Source organism: Dermacentor silvarum, chromosome 3 (assembly GCF_013339745.2).
Source record: "Dermacentor silvarum isolate Dsil-2018 chromosome 3, BIME_Dsil_1.4, whole genome shotgun sequence".
In the NCBI taxonomy this organism is placed as follows: Eukaryota; Metazoa; Arthropoda; class Arachnida; order Ixodida; family Ixodidae; genus Dermacentor; species Dermacentor silvarum.
The window spans coordinates 68,339,600-68,356,353 of record NC_051156.1 but is presented as its reverse complement, the minus strand read 5'-3'; the positions used below and the strand labels follow the sequence as shown (position 1 = coordinate 68,356,353).

The 16,754-nt window shown below is 44.3% G+C and overlaps 1 protein-coding gene across 2 annotated transcripts in view; it reads right to left on the bottom strand.

Annotated features, from left to right (window-relative positions):
• Nucleotides 1–16,702, bottom strand: part of LOC119445484 (sphingomyelin phosphodiesterase 4-like) — a 102,476-nt gene extending 85,774 nt beyond the window's left edge. The window contains exons 1-2 of one of the 2 annotated variants that reach the window (XM_037709766.2): nucleotides 16,643–16,702; nucleotides 5,954–6,040 (exon numbers count right to left, since the gene is read on the bottom strand). In XM_037709766.2, coding sequence (XP_037565694.1) covers nucleotides 5,954–6,040; nucleotides 16,643–16,678 — 123 coding nt within the window. In that variant the 5' untranslated portion in view covers nucleotides 16,679–16,702. Of the gene's footprint in view, nucleotides 1–5,953; nucleotides 6,041–16,070; nucleotides 16,364–16,642 lie in introns of those variants that run through there. The other variant, XM_037709765.2, reaches the window with a different exon arrangement.
• Nucleotides 16,703–16,754: the final 52 nt, after the last annotated feature.

The window sequence follows — 16,754 nt, the reverse complement described above, 5'->3', positions numbered from 1 at the left end:
CGCGAGCTCGTACTTCTTTGAGTCTTGCAAACTTTGCAGCTTCGTCTCGAGAGACACAGCTTTGCGCTTCGTCGGTGCACCTCCCGCTGCTTCTGCGGCGCATTTCCACGCTCGCCAAGAGCGTAGGCTGCGCAGGCGCCGCTCGCTTATCGCTTTCTTCTCCCTCCTCTCTGGACGCTCGCACGGCCCCCGGCGACGCGGACGCAAAGTAGCTGGCGCCATCTTGTGCATGCTGCGCCAACTTGCGATGCTCTCCGTGGCTTTTGTTCGCAATCGGCGCGCGGGCGGGATTTGCTACGCCTTAATAGCGGCAGATACGAACTCGCGTAGGCAAACTTTCACACCGTCTCGATTAAGGGCAACTTAGGAACGCAAATTTCACGATTATTCTGCATAAAAAACGCTGCCGAGAGGCAAAATTGTGACCGTTATATCCGATATGCGATGAATAACATATCGTTATATATGGGGTTATTTTCTCATAGCCCTAGTGCAAAAGTTGACATTCTTATGTCGACTCATCGTTATAACCGATATATTGTTATAAGTGGACTGCACTGTACAGGGCCACTGAAACAAAATGTCAGTGTCGCCATCAACAGAGTGGGTTTTGGGATGACTTGCATTGGTGGAACAGCCATTTGACCTCATGGCACAGGTTTTGGCGCAGGCAGAAATCTGCTTCGGCACAGTCACAAGCACTTTCGCCGCAGTGTTCGACATACATCTATATAACAGATACAGTCTCGATTTTAGCTGAAATATTTAACAAGTATGGTGGAGCTGGCTTCATGCACATCAACGAGACGTTCGGACTAAAAGTTACTGAACAAGTTTCGTTATCTTTAACAGAACGGCTTTCTATGTGCTCATATATTGTGCTATAATGCCGCGTCTACAATTCAGACGCATCAGGTGTTGCGCTTTCGGTGCACTTTGAACGAGCAAAAACGAAGATGGTTTATGCAACTAGAGCATGTCATCAAAACCATGCTCTGGGACATGTGCAACTAAACTGTAGTTTGGCGTTGACAGGTTTCTTTTAATGTGCAGAAACTCTCCAGCATAGCTGTGCCGTGAAACATGTGAAAGCCGATTAAATTACAATGTGTTGGAATCTACATTTCTGATTGTGTAGGCCTGGCAAAGAACGTCCCAACTCATAAGCAAATTATACATATGTCAGCAGCTGATTACAAGTATTACAATATATTTTCAAAGTGACAACGCCAACAACCATGCTAAACAATGTACGACCAGACATTACCCGAGGCTTCTTTTAGTTCATCTTGCTTGAGCGAGCTCCATGCCACAATGGTACAAAGAATACCAAACTGCAGCACTAATGGCACCAACAAAAAAACTGCATAGTGGCAGTAGATGGATACATCTGCCAGAGAGAAATGCAACAAAGGCGTGAGAAAAGTGAATGGGCCACTCCGCTGACTTCCAGGATGATGATGATAATGTCCGACAACAGCGTGCTTTACGCTTTGGTTTCAGTTTTACTACCGAGGCAGCATCAGCAGAAAGAGGCTTTCCTTATACTTCACTTGGTGCAGGCTTGGCGCAATTTTCTGTTAAGATGTCGTTTTGGAGTAAGATGGTGCAAAGATGGTGCAGGTAAGGTTTTTGGTAGGATGGTGCAAACAGTGCAGCTGTTCCACCACTGCAACACCTAAGGTTAGCAGCTAGTATATTAATTACATACATTGCTCAAACCCAGATGAGACAGGAGCTTTCAGTGCTAACAGTGCTACGAAAGTACTGCTTTGGTGGTTCTCTCAAATTCCTACTCTATTGATGCCTTAAAGGAGCTTCAAAAAGCAGCACTAGATCAGTTCAAACTGTTAATATATTCTTACAAAACATTATATTCATTAATTTATTTAAAAAGTACATTAAAAGAGAAAATTTAAGTCAAGCTTTCTCTCGTTTGAATTTGATCTCGAAAGTAGCCGTGAGACCTTTTTCGAAACTTCTTCGCTCACTCACTATCATCATCACTTTGTTCCATTAATTCGCCATGTTCGTCCATCAACCACTCTTCATGTGCGGTCCTTCATGGGTTTCCGCAATCCTTTTCTAGCTTTACCCTACTTTTGGGCGGGTAGCAATTTTTCCTTTTCAAGCATGCTTGCATTCAGCCTTTTTGTAAGTTGCTTGCTTGTAGTGCTTGGGAATCCAACCCACGACCTCACACTCAGCCCTGTAATGCCACAACTATCGAGCCACCATGGAGAGTATGCAGAGAGAATTGCACTGTTTTGTGCAATATAGGTGGCCGCGAGTATAGCTGTACGTGAGTAATGTACTTGAGAGTAAAAAAATAATGTCCCCTGCTTTAAAGCTGCTGGAATTGACAAACCTTTTCTACCCTGCTGCTGATTTATTGCTGCTTTGTGCTCACGAGGCACTGCTGCTCTTGGCACTGACACTTTGTCAATGTTCCCATAACACAGTTGGAAGGAGTGTCAACATTTGAAAGCGAAGATTTCAGGCTTGACACCAGCCGAGGACATTTTCATTCGTGGAGCGATTGCAGGCTTACAGAAGAGGGAACACATCTGTCAACGCCGCAGAGGACACAGCCCATCTGAGGAGCCTAGCACATCCTGCCCACTATGTTGCACAGAAGATGCCAAACCAAATATTGAACACCTGTTTTGGGAGAGTCCAGCCACACAAGATACTAGAGAGAAATTTACCGAAGCACATGGTGCCACCAGCTACGAGAAGTGGATGATCACCCTGCAGTTTAATCTCCCTCTGGAAATACAGAAATATCACCTGCTATCAGTATGGGAATTTGCCACGGAGATCGGCCTCATCAGACTGACATGACCAGACCTCAGCACCTATAGTGCAACTTCCTCCATTATAAAACCACCCAACAAACCCCCATCAACAACCATCACATAAGGCACTGTGTTGTACCGTGTGTCCCCTCTTTGATACAGACAGCCCTTCAGGGCCTTCACCTCGAGCTACAAGCACCGTCTCCTTGAGCCCAGCTAATATTCCAATGGTGAGGGACCAAGTACTGACAGGGCTAAAAATTATAATTAGAGATGTACAGCATCACTTTTCTCTGTGGGGCTTCGAAGCATGTCTGATTCTTGACCTGAAATTTAATGTGAAGCAAATGATCACAAAAATTATACACAGAGGCGCAGCTTCACATGCTTGCCCCATATCTGAATGCGATCATTTGCTTCATGCTAGACTACACCTAAAGCCTACACCCCCTATGAGACGTGGTTCCAGCGCTAGGGAAGACGCAAACAGGAGCTGCAAAGCATGGGCACTGGATGCTCCATCCTGTTCATCATGCAAGAAGCAACTATCACTCAACTTTCAACATTAGTAAATGCACCAGCCAGCTTATAAGAGGTTTTTTATTTAGTATACTTTTTTTTTTTAGAAATACCTTCTAGAAATTGTTTTTTTCATCACCTGTGTTAGTAGCATTCCTGTAGTCCTTGAGATGGATTACTTCAAGAGGCAGACATTACTCGCACGAGAAATTGAAATGCATAATTGACTAATTAAAGAATTCACTAATTAGCTTTTTAACTACTTTATGGCACACATTGCAACTTACAAATTGTAACCGGTGGGTTTGCAATACATATCCTCTTGGAATGAATTCTAAGGATCGCATGGGTTTTGAGATACGCACCATAAAACTAGCAGTAAAAATCCACTATTGTGCCCCCTACTTTTTTACCATATCACCGTTTTATGCATTGAAGGACAAAAGTAACTGGAACGCCCATGTATTTCGTCGCACACTTTAGGAATGAATATCTTGAAACTGGTGTCATCCTGATAAATTCATTCCAAAAGGATACGCCCAGCGAACTCACCGGCAATTATTTGTAAACTGCAATAGGTGCCGTAGACTAATTAATAAGGCATTTAATTAGCAAACTTGCATTAATTTGTCAATTATGCAATTGAATTTTTCATGCAAGTAATGTCTGCCTCTGAGAAATCCAGCTCAATAACTGGAATTATGTTATTTGCCACAGGCGATTTTAAACAATTCTGTGTGGTCTAAAGAAACAGAATACAGTAAAACCTCGATAATTCGAACTCGGTTAATTCGAAAATTCGGTTAATTCGAAGAATTTGAGCGGTCCCGTCATTCTCAATGCAAATTCTACCGAATAATTTGAATGGCCCGCGCGGCTCTATTCGGATAATTCGAAGTTTCCGGCTAGTAGCAACGTGCGGCGGTCAGGTTAGGGCGCTCCGTACAGTCGCCAACCGATTTTCCGAGCTCGAGGGGACTGAAAAATAGTCCGGAAAACTCGTTCGGCCGAAAAAAAAAAAGTTATTAGTGCGGCTTAAAAAAATCTCTAATAATGCCCTGCCTCATACTACGCTTGGAGGGGATCTACCTGCTTGGATTTGCGCAGCAATGACGTCGTCTCCGTGTACAGTCGACACGAACGTCACCGCGTTGGCGATCTCCGCCAACGGAGTTCGCCATGGAGATCCAAGAAACGAGCTTCGCACCGCTTAGCTCTCGCGAAGGTACAGGAAGTAGCGCCGATCACTGAGACATGGGTCTCCGAGACACCTGCTCAGTGTACACGCCACGTTCAAAATAGCAACCGAAACTTGAGAAAAAAACTTCACTGAATTAACAAGCGTGGTGTCAGCGCGCACGAACGAGCGCGGCCGCGAAGGTTCGTGCGGTCTATCGCTTCAACGGAAACTGAGCGGCGAGAGCACATCGCATACAAAAGGTCAGAGCCGTCTGGAGATCGCTTTCAAGATACGGTGCGCGCGAGAAACCGCTCCGGCAGTAAGTACGCAGTTAGAAGAGTGGAAGAGCACATACGGCGGGCGCGCGGCGCTGATTTTATCGCCCTTGGACTTTGTATGGAACCTCAGGGCGGCGACGCCGACGGCGAAAATCCGCTTGAAGTGTCTATATAATTGGTGTCGCAATAAAAAAACATCCCACAATAAATGGTTACAATGATAGTGCTGAGCGCATTACTAAGAAAAAAGAAAAAGAGCAGTACTCTGGAGCGTTTTGTCAGCCAAGGAAGAGCGGGCATGGCCTCCGAGACTGGAGGATTGCGCTAGCTCTCTATTGATAGCGCGCGTTCCAATCTTGGAGGCTACACAGCGAGCCACTGGAATCCAAGCCAGTGCAAAATCCAACATGGCGGCCTCCAAGATTGGGTAGCGCGGCTCGGAAAGAGCGATTTAGTCCGCAAAATCGAACTTTGGGGTCTCAATTCGTCAGAAAAATTGGGTGCGAAAATGCATGAACTCAATGGGAACCCTGACGGTGCATTTTTGAAGTCCGGAATATCCAGCAAGTCCAAATTTTTGGAGTCAAGCACCACCACGCCCGCTTTCGCGGCAGTTATCGATTCCGTGAGCATTGTCCGCAACTTTGTTGAGTGCAGTGCGGGTGATATTTGTATGCTACGTTGTTTGAGCCAGCTGGAGAGCATGGCACTAGGGGCGGCGAACCAGCGCGCCAAGTAATCCCGCATCGATAATTACATTGAGTAATTTTTCTCGGACATGGAAAATAAAGGTGATTTCTTTTTGCTGCAAGTTCTTGCTTGTTTTCTTTTTTTATTATTCATTTCGGTTAATTCGAAAATCCGCTTAATTCGAAGAATTTTCGCGGTCCGGCGACCTTCGAATTATCGAGGTTTTACTGTAGTTTCTAATTGAGCTGCTGGGTCCGATTTTGACGCCAAGTGTCACAGCAAAAACACGAGCACAACTGCAAATGACAAGGGTCACAGCTTTAGGCATGGTGAAGCACTGAGAGGCAAAGCTACCGCCCATTTTTTGGAAAATTTGTGTACAGTGAAACGTTTATGCAACTGGTGAATAAATTAGAAGGGTCAAATGCCACGGGCAGCAAGAAAGAAAAAGCTATGCCTCTGCTTCTTGACAGACAGGTTCTGCTCACCTTAAAGGGCAGTTCGTGGAACAGGCGGCTCAGCTCGTGGCACCGCTTGTCCAACGGGTAAGTGTCCAATGCAGCCACCAGGCAACCCTGCAAGCAAACACACAAATGTGAACCAATCACTCCAGTGCGCAAGGGGATTACCATGCTAAACGGACACTGAAGACAATATTATATTACATTTGCTTGCTTCCAAAAATCCAAATCCAGCTTCCGCACACCAAATTTCACCGGTTCTATGCTCACATAAGCATGTTTATTGAAAAAAAAAATGGGCCAGAAGACCCACATAAACATCTCACTTTTGGTAGTGTGTAAATATAAGCCAACTGAGAGTAAAATGCTGGTAATATTTACTGGAGCAGGTCCTACTGGAGCTTCACAATGCTTTTGGCCTGGTTCAGGTTTATTACATTGGCTTAGCTAGATAGCACCACTGCAAATGGAAGTTTAAGGATTATACAAGCGCAAATGATCCTGCTGTACTAGGTTTCCTAGATTGCCAGTTTCACACATTCAGCGAACTAACAAATGTACAAGAACCCTGGACGCGTTTTAGAAATATTAAGTATGGTGAAGAAACCTTCATTCCAAACAAAAAGACACGCATTAACCGAGAATACCCGTGGATAACACGTGAAATAATCCAACTAAAAAGGAAAATAAAACGACGGCGGAGAAAGGGAACCAAGTGCAAGTTAGACGATCTTATCGGTACATTAAAACAAAAAATATCGGAAGCAAAAGCCCCTTTCTTTGACACTACATTACCTTCGTTTATGGCACATGACCCTCACAAATTACTGGCGATATTTGTCAGATCAATGAGAAAAAATAACGCAAATCGAAATTTCGGATCATGTTATTCAGCATCCTCAACACATTGCTAGTGAGATGAATAACTTCTCTCAGTCAGTTTTCAGAAAACATGCTACTGATGCAGTTTTAACACCTTACGATGTCAAAATACCAATGGAAGAACTAACTGTAAGTGAAGAGGGAACACTTTCTCTAATGCATAAGCTTGATGTTAAAAAATCTACCGGCCCTGATCAGATTTCTAACTCAATCTTAAGTAGATACGCAAGCTGGACATAAAAGTATCTATTCAAAATATTGACTCTTTCTCTCAAAACATCAGTGTTACCAGACGATTGGCGCAAGGCTGCAATAATTCCAATACATAAATCGGGCTCGAAATTAGATTTAAATAACTACCGCCCAGTGTCATTAACAAGCTCATGCTGCAAAATAATGGAACACGTAATAATTAAGGCCATAACAACTCAACTAGAAACAAACGAACTTCTACATAAACAACAGCACGGTTTCAGATCAAGCCTGTCAACTATAACCCAACTAGCTGAGTTAACTCATGACATAGCTAATGTACTTAATAATGATGGCCAACTAGATACAATTTTTTTAAACTTTTCTAAAGCATTTGCCGTAGTTCTGCACCAGGATTTACTGACAAAATTATCGGCTTTTGGTATTAGTAATAAAATAATATCCTGGATCAACAGTTTTCTTCAACAGTTGCAATCAATAATCATCTTTCACAACCGCTCGATGTCTACTCCGGAGTACCTCAAGGATCGGTTCTGGCACCACTCTTGATATACATTCCCGACATCCAGTTTTCTATTAAAAACTCAATTCAGATGCCCGTTTGCTGACGACTGTGTAGTGTACACAGTCGTACACAACTCAGACGACCAGACAGAACTACACAATTCACTATAAACAATTTTCTCCTGGTGCAACACCTGGGGCATGAAACTGAACACATCAAAAACACATTACATTTCATTCACAAATAAGAAACTCCCGCTTTACATATTCGATCGGAAGCTCAATAATCAACAAAAGCGACCAGGTAAAATACCTAGGTATTAAACTCACATCTAACCTTAACTGGGAGCCTCATATCTTGACCATGTGTCAAAGAGCCAAAGGCAAGCTATCCTTTTTAAAAAGGAGACTGCGCGCAGCACCACCACACCTCGAACTAAATGCGTATAAAACACTAATAACGCCATGCCTAGAACACGCCGATTTATTCTGGAGCCCTCATCAAAAATGCCTTATAAATAAAATAGAACGCATACAAAAATTAGCAGTTAGGGTTGTATATTCGGAGTACAAAAGGCAGTCTAGTATCTCAGGTCTGCTCGCAAAGGCAAACCTAAAATCCCTGTCGCAGAGAAGAGCAATTTCGCGACTAAAATTCATCTATCAATTATACCATGGTCATTTCCAGATAACATGTTACCATTACCAACAAGATCCTCCAAAACGCTCAACCAGACTAAATCATTCCAAAACAATCTATCTTCTCCAAGTTGTGTTAATGTTCACAAACACTTGGCCATTTCCCAGTGGAACAAATTAACTAACGATATTGTGTGTTGCAATAACATCGACTCTTTTATCAACTGCATTCAGTGTAATGACTTTTCACCATGATTTTTTTATCATGGCATTTCTGTACCACTCCTGCACGCGCTGTGAAGGGCCTGCAGTATATTAAAAAAAAATGAAGGTCAACTAGAAGATCCCACCCCCCTTTCCCTCAAACCTGTAACACTTGACACACAGCTTTCTTCCTTGAGCATTGTTTCTCCTGAGCACACACACACACAAGAGGCTGCCGCTGGAGATACCATGCCATTTCTGCATGTCAAGGAAGATGCTCGCTCACAAGCAGTTGTATTCTGGCTTGTAGGAATGCAGATTTCAACGCAGCACCCTCCAATGCTGAAGTTGATTACATGCTTCTGAATTCCCTTCCTAGTGTCAGTGAAGGAATCATTGGTAACCATACTATTACTATAAAAGACAGAAATGGAAGTGAAAATACCTTTTCTTTCACGTTCATTTCCCGTTATTAAGAATATGTAGTTATCTGCAAACTTAACCCTGATACATAATTATACAAATCAATAAAAAATTTGAATTGGTGCTAGGCTTTTCTTAGCTTCATACGGTTACTAAATATCAACCCTGTCGAGTACCCTCCTCCTCGCTAATTGGGCATCAAGGATGCCTTGAGGTGGCATACGAGGGTTCACTAGCCAGTTGCCTGCTCCTAAATGAGGTGCGCTTGCATGAGGTTTGTATGGGTGTTCCATATTTGCCACAATAGCAGCCATTGCACACTCGCAAAATGTCCCAGAACTGGGCTATGCATTTTTTCTGTACCACTGGACCGGACGACACATTTCTTTCAAGGACATTGGGGATATGAGCCACTTAAGGCTTTTGCCTTAATAAAAATGAAAGGAGGCAGCGGTGCAAAAAAATAACACAGGCAAAGGTACAAAACATGCACAAGAGTTTACACACATATCCTCCACTTCCCGTGTTCCCAATATGCAGCAAAAGGATTGGGCATGTATTCCGAGCTATTATCAGAATAGCGTATACAGTAGTAATTCGTTAATACTAGTTAATACGGGCACTTTGGTTTCCAACTATTTCTGTGAATAAGGCACCCCACCTCCCTCCAAGTCCTCCATAACAACAAAGGATGGGAACTGTGTTAGAAAGTGCACTTATCGAGGAAAAAAATTTTGTAAAGTTTATTTCTGCCCACTGCACTGTGAATTGGAATTGAAATTTGAGAAAATATGACTCAAGTGCATTGTTCTGGTCGCCGCTATGTGCAAGAAAATCGCCGTGCAATTTGAATCGCATTGTGTGCCATGAAGGTTATGACAGCAGGTTTGGCATTAATGAAATTCCCAGACACAGAGCTTTCACTCAAAGTGAACCCAACAGAGGAGAGTGCAGTACAGGGAGAGTTACAGCTTGTCAGCAAAGTTGACACATAAAAGAAAAAGTTGCTCTGTTTTCACAGACTTTTGAGGACGGGATGTCAGTAGAACTGGAAGACGTAGAACACCCAGTTTTTGACTCGGGAAAACACGTACACATCAAAGAATAGATGAATACCAAAACTGTCCCGTGACTGTGGCAGCGGTAGAGACGCCGGCCAGTGAGGTTGTGCCACTTGCCAACACAACCAGTGAGTCTTGAAGCTGCCAGCATGCTGCGAGCGTGTATGCGGGTGTTCCAGCTCTCTTTAATTTAGAGGAGTTCCTGTCCATGCCGACGCTATCCATATTTGTAAGACGAAAATGCAATACATGGGTTTCTACAGGCTTTGGCATTTCCGCCCTGTCCACTGTTAAGATAGCGAGTTTTTGTATTAACTATGCGTAAACGCATTGAAAAAGCTTGGTGCCCACAACAGTTGTACACAAGTCAACTTCTTTTCTGGGGTTTTACGTGCAAAAACCAGTTCTGATTATGAGGCACGCCGTAGTGGAGGGCTCCGGATTAATTTTGACCACCTTGGGTTTTTTAACGTGCACTACAACGCAAGCACACGGGCGTTTTCGCATTTCGCCTCCACCGAAATGCGGCCGCCGGGGCCGGGATTCGTACCCGCGACCTCGTGCTCAGCAGCGCAACGCCTTAGCTGACTGAGCCACCCCGGCGGGTTTGTACACAAGTCAAGTCGTCCATACTAACAAGGGTTGCATTAACGAGTCCCGAGTGTCCCACAATAATCTGTGGCCAGATTCACAAAGCTTTTCTTTCGTAAGTTCGCTTTGCCATTGGTTGGCTGCCTTCGCTAATGATATGTCTCGCGTCCGGATCGGCTAAAATTATTTGTGGCTTAAGTTTTTCGTGAATTCGGGCCCTAGAATATTGCCTCTACAGAAATTTCCAAGAATGTTTTCTGCAGTCTTTCCTTATGAATGCTCAACATCAGGCAACATACGAGGCATGCTGACTGTTATGCACCCAGTGCCACTCTGCATGATCATGTTATGTCACTGCTACGTGCAGATCATCGTACCTCTACTGCAACCACAGTGTGTTAAAGGGACACTAAAGAGAAACCGGAAGTTGAGCTTAAATGGTAGATTATCCTTTCACGATCACAGCTATACCATTCTTACTGCTAACAGATGTTTAATAAGCGAGAAAATAGCGAAAAACTGAAGAATAGGTGCTGACGCCCCTTTGAAATTCCCGCACTACGTGATGTGACGTCGGAGATTACAAACGCAGGCCGGTCGCGATTGGTCGAGAGCGATTTATCGCTGTTAATAAAATGCAAAATGAAATACACCTTAAACGTACATAAACAGCATTTTCCAACTTTTTAAACCGTTTCAAGCGAGAAAGTACAAGTTTAGCACAAAATTAAATAAATAAGAAAAAATGGCAGGGCGAAACATGCGGCCGTGATAGTTCGTAGTTTCGTTTTTGGTCAATGCATCGTCGCGCGCGCCTGTTCCGCTCTACGGTGTTTGGTTGCGTGTTGCGTGGCTCGAAAAACGTTGACTTCGCGGGAAACAGCCAGAAAATGCCTCGTGTGTGTAGTGTTGAGGGCTGTATAAATGGCCCAAGGCGCTTGATCAGGGGCAGCGGCAGTGTTGACTCGATTGTGTCCTTTCATGTGGCGTCGCTCGGAGAGCCCCGGCTCCCCGGCGTTCGCAATGGCTCAGTGCTCTGCCGATGATAAAACGGCAAAAGAGCCACAGAAACCGATGGTGTGCTCTCTGCATTTCTCGCCCTCGGATTATGTGTATAATCTTGCCCTCGGAAAGTATCTTGGCGTGCCCCAGAGGCCAGTCCTTTCTCGAGCAGCTGTTTCCTCAATGCGGCCTTCATCAAACCTCCTACCGGTGGGGCTGCAGCAGCAAACTGGCGGCTCGGTGAGTGCTGAATGCCATTAAATAAAGCCACGAAATAACCATACCGAGTACGTGCACAACTTTCTACGCTTGTTCTGTCGGGAACACCGTCGCCTGGCGGACCGGACGCTTCGCCTCCCATCGACGAAAACGAAGCTCTGCATTCCGCCGGCGCGGCCGGCGGCTCACCGCCATCGCACGCGGAAACACCTACCGCTCGAGCACAGAGGTTCATTTCGCGCTCCGTTTCACTGAATATCGCTGAAATGCAGTCCTGCTTTCCTGGCGAGCTCTTCGTTGCAAGGTTCAGCGGCAGCTACGGTATCCATCGCGGCGAACGCAAACGCAGCGACCATGCATGCAGCCATGATGCATCCAGCCCAGCGCCTCGGCCGTTTACGCAAGCAGTGACGTATCATGGCGCATTCTGATTCGCTGAGAGCAATGCAATCTGTGACGACACTGCTTCAGCGCCAAATCTGGGGTGAGAGAAATTGAGGAAGAGATATTTGGTCTTTGTTTACGAATTTCTCCGCTAATAACTGATATTTTTGCACCCAACAAAAACTGCATGCATTCCTGAAGGTCCCTCTTTTATTCCAGCTGAACTTCCTGTTTCTCTTTAGTGTCCCTTTAACTACGCCGTGCACTTCTGCCACACAACTGTGTACTGATGAAACCCACAAACGTAACTCGGGTACAGCTGGTGTTCCCACCTTACTTTTCTGTATGCTTGCTCTGCACTCGAGCTAGCACTTTCTCATGAACTGTGTCTCGCATCTTCCCATGAAACCTGACTGTGTACACTCTTCGAATAAAAAGTTTTTTCCTCAAATGAAAAGAGCAATAAAACTAGGCATGAAAAAAGAAACATGACTGACTAAAAACAATAAGACCTGCTGCCAAGAGCACTTTGCACAACTCCCTGCATCAAACGACTCATCCCTAAATCAGTTTAGACTAATAATTCTACCCTCAAAAATATAATTTCATTACTTTCGCAGTAGACGTTTACCAGAAGGAAAAATGAGGACAAAACTTCCATTTAATTAATTTTGCAGGAGAACTTTAGCACCGGTACATCAGTGATCTGTAGAGGCCGAATCTTTAAGCATTAAAAAAGCGCGTTTTAGGCGCCAAGAAATAGCAGGCAAAGCAGCATTTTAGGCCTTCAACGTCGTAAATATAGGCACAATAAATTTTTACATAAATGAAAATAATTTCAAATGAAGACGTGCGCGACCTGTATCTACTGAACAGAAAAACAAGAAATGTTATTGTTTATGATGGCACAAAGCGCCAACAGTTGAACATAGCCGTGCAATTGTCCCACAAAACTGCTGGACTAATACGATGATTTGGCGTAATTCAACAAGCACACTGCTCATATTCATGTTCAATGGCCACTGTACTCGAGCGTTGCATATAGTGAAACAAGCATGAAAAATAATACTTGAAAGCTGGGAATACTGATTAAAAAAACGATACTTTATGTCTGCCTGATGCAATTAAATTAAGACACAACAAAAACAGACAAATAACAAATGCAAGAGAGACTACGATTTATTAAGAAATAAGCATGTTCTTACATGAGGACTGTTAGGTACAACTCTTTGCAATTTTCTCATATACAATGACATTATCCGAATTGTACAGGCAAGACGTCCCAACACTGCAAAATACAATTCCGCCCATTTGAAGTGCACATGTTTGGAGAAATCTGTTTGGAAAGCCCGCGGCACGTAGTCTAAGAATCACTGTGAAGATTGTGGAAACAATCGCAACTACCACCATCTCCACATTTTTGGATTCAAAATTGTGCCTCTTGTCACTGAGAATGATCTCGTACGCTGAGAAGGAACGCCCGACGGCGGTGAACACCTTAAAAAGTAAATTACAAACAAAACAAAAGCTGCGTGCACATCACATTTTTCTTCTTTTGCTCTTCACTCTCCTTTCCCCTGACGGCTCTCCGCAGTTTCGCATTCGCCAACCGCTCGCGCAATGTCAGCGCGGCGGCGTATGCTGGCCGGCACGTCCCATTTCACTGCTGCTAGCAGTTGTTTTCCGGGAGTTGGTTGAACTAAAGGACTAGGTTGAACCCCATAGAGTTCCGAACAGTCAATGTTGCCCGGTAACATGGATAACTGTCTCTAACTGCACTCGAAAGCGAAACTTGAGGCTAAATATTGTTCATATAGGTGCCAATATTGAAAATAGGCATTTATAGGCACTATAAAAACACTACAAAAGCTCTTCCTAACTTCTAATTCATGCTCATATATCAAACTGGGGCAATAGGAGCACAAGGAACAAAAAAGGCATTTGCCTCAAATCCAGTCTAGTGATATGTCACCATTTTCAAAGCATTTTCTTATATATGGGCCATAGTGGTGCAGTAAAAGTTATTGAAATTTGGCTGGCCTCCTCTAACAGTAAGAGCGGCTTTTTTGACATTGCAAAAGTGTAATTTGCTAATACATTTGAACTTATTTCTTTAGTGTCCCTTAAAAAGGGAGATAGCACATGTGAACCCTCCTCTTGTTTGTTATGCTACCACTCCAATGCCACTTCTAAATATAGTACGCTTGTTTGTGTAGGCTACAATAGCGAAACAGCAGAGGAGTTTAACATCCAAGTGCCACAGCTCAAAGAGATGCTAATAGTGACGGCTCTTAGATTTGTTCTGACCACGCTTTTTATCGTGCACCCAAAGCACAGTATACAAGAATTTTTCAATTCCAATGCCATTTTAATGTGGCCAGTGTGGCTGGAAATCAAGCCTGCGTTCTTGTGGTTAGCACAGTTGTCTAAAGTCAGTGTCAATTCCCAATGCAAGCACGTCACATGGATTAAAGGTTTTATTCGCGACTGCTTCGAAATCTTCGGCTACAATAGGGTTGCTACAAACCAATTATGCACATATGAGTGGGAGAAAAGAAAAAAGATGCATTGCTTTTGCAAAGCCTCCGCAAAGCCTCCGCTGCAGTCTCCTTGGAAAATATTCGTGAAGCAGTAATTGACCCAAACCGAAGTTCAAATGAGTTGGAAATGGTGTTGAATACTGGAAACGAAATACACTTCTTAAATATTGAAAGAGTAACCTCAACTGCAAAGGGCTCATGCTCTGAACAACAAAAAGGTAATAATGCTAGTTGGGTGCCAACTGCAATTACAAAACTACATTATTTAGAACAAGACATGTTTTTAGATGCTAGCACTGAAAACAAAGCCAAGCTGCTAAATGACATGTTAGAAACAGCATCTGCTAAAAGTATCAGCAATGAACTCTACCACTAACACCTATAACATTTTCAAGCATTGAAGGTACTGAAACAAACAATTCAATTAGCTGGACTGGGTTATGAGACAGTAAAACGGGGGGTTCAATTTTAACTGCCGGTGTCCGTATCTTATAACAATTTTTGTCATTTTCTATTGCATTCCCCTTTCATCAAAGGCTTTGACGCCATCATTATTTCCAGCATTCGTCCCTCAATGTGGCGATGATAAGGTAAAAATTGAAAATGAAATGATCTGATACAAAATATGGCCTAACCTGAGCGTCACCAAAGCACACATAGCTCTAGGTACTGCATGGGCATTGTAAATAATTCCATCGCTGACAATAACATGAGCTTCAAGACCGCTAACTGCGTGTGTAAGCATTGTAGGTCGTTTGACAGATCTAGAAAATGAAGATAACGCACTGGGGAACGTTCCAGTGGATTGCATTGTAGGCAGTGCCGATTTCTCGGAGTCGCAATTTCTACGACAATCAGCCACATACCACCAACCAACAATAACGCTTCCATTCGGTAACATCATGACAAGTTGACTTCATGAAGCAGAACAAACTCGCATAATCTGCCAATGCAGCTGAAACGACATTCAAAGATGATGTCCTCATTGGGCAACAAAGCTAGTTGGCCAACAACACAGATACACAAAAAAAAAAAAAAAACAGACGCGCGCTCAAACGAAACTTGGCTGCGCTCGCCCAAGCCCGAAACTACGTCAACTACTGAGTCTGCGTCAACACACCTTTCAGAAAAGAAGACGCGTTGTCATACAAACCCCTCTAAACGCTGGGGCGCGGAACGAAACTGGCACGTCGGGTCCGCGTGCACTCATAACACGTGCTGCTGGCTTCCCAAAATTTCGAACCAGCAGGCGCGGGCAAGACGAGACATTCCAGCAATGCTCGCGAGGCATGACTGCGCAAACCGCCTCAAATTCGTGGCTAGCGGAGGGCCAATGAATAGTGTAGCTGTGCATTAGAGCCAACGTTCGTGTGACATTTCATGGGTGCACGCGAAAAGAGCCCACACGAGCACAGCTACTTCCCCCTAGGCTCCACCCAAATACAATTTTTACGCGAAACGAATGCTGAGCGTAGAACAAACCTGCTGCTGGTTCAACAAGGGAGACGGAGGGTTGTTCATAGAGAAGATGTTCAAGGCGTTCCTCCACACCATGGTGAGTAGTTTACCCTTTGGGCACGCGAGCGTGGATATCAGCAAAACATAACGGTAACGTAGGCGGAACACCAAAAAACAGTTTGCAGCCCGCCGAGAGCAGGGCCGGAAACCCCGTCAGAGGGAGGTGACGGCCAATGAATGTGCGGCTCGGAGCTACATCCGCAGGTAGCCTCCTTTTACGGCAGCCAGCGGCAGGTTTGAATAGCCCATGATGTGCGTCTGATCAGACAGTATCACTTTTGCGTGTTGTGCGCAACGTGCGCCCGCCCGCGACGCAATTAACACGTCTATCAGGCCGCAAGAAGGAACTTGTCAAAACGTCGGCGCGGCGGTTGTCTTTGCGGACCACACGTGATTGCTAAAAAAAATCCAAGCTCGCAAGGTACAGCATCAGTTCCAGCGGGGCTAATGAGTTGGTTTTTAGTAGTTACGTTCCGAGTAATAAAAACAGGCGACTTCGTTACGGAGGAGAAGCAAAACGTGAAATAAATACGTACCGAAAACTGAACCGTACCGCCTTGGGTACCCGCCATTGCGACGTTTGTGCGCGTTTTGGTTTTGTTGTTAGGATCATAGTTGCCGGGCTGAGTTTCGAATGCGCTGGAACTA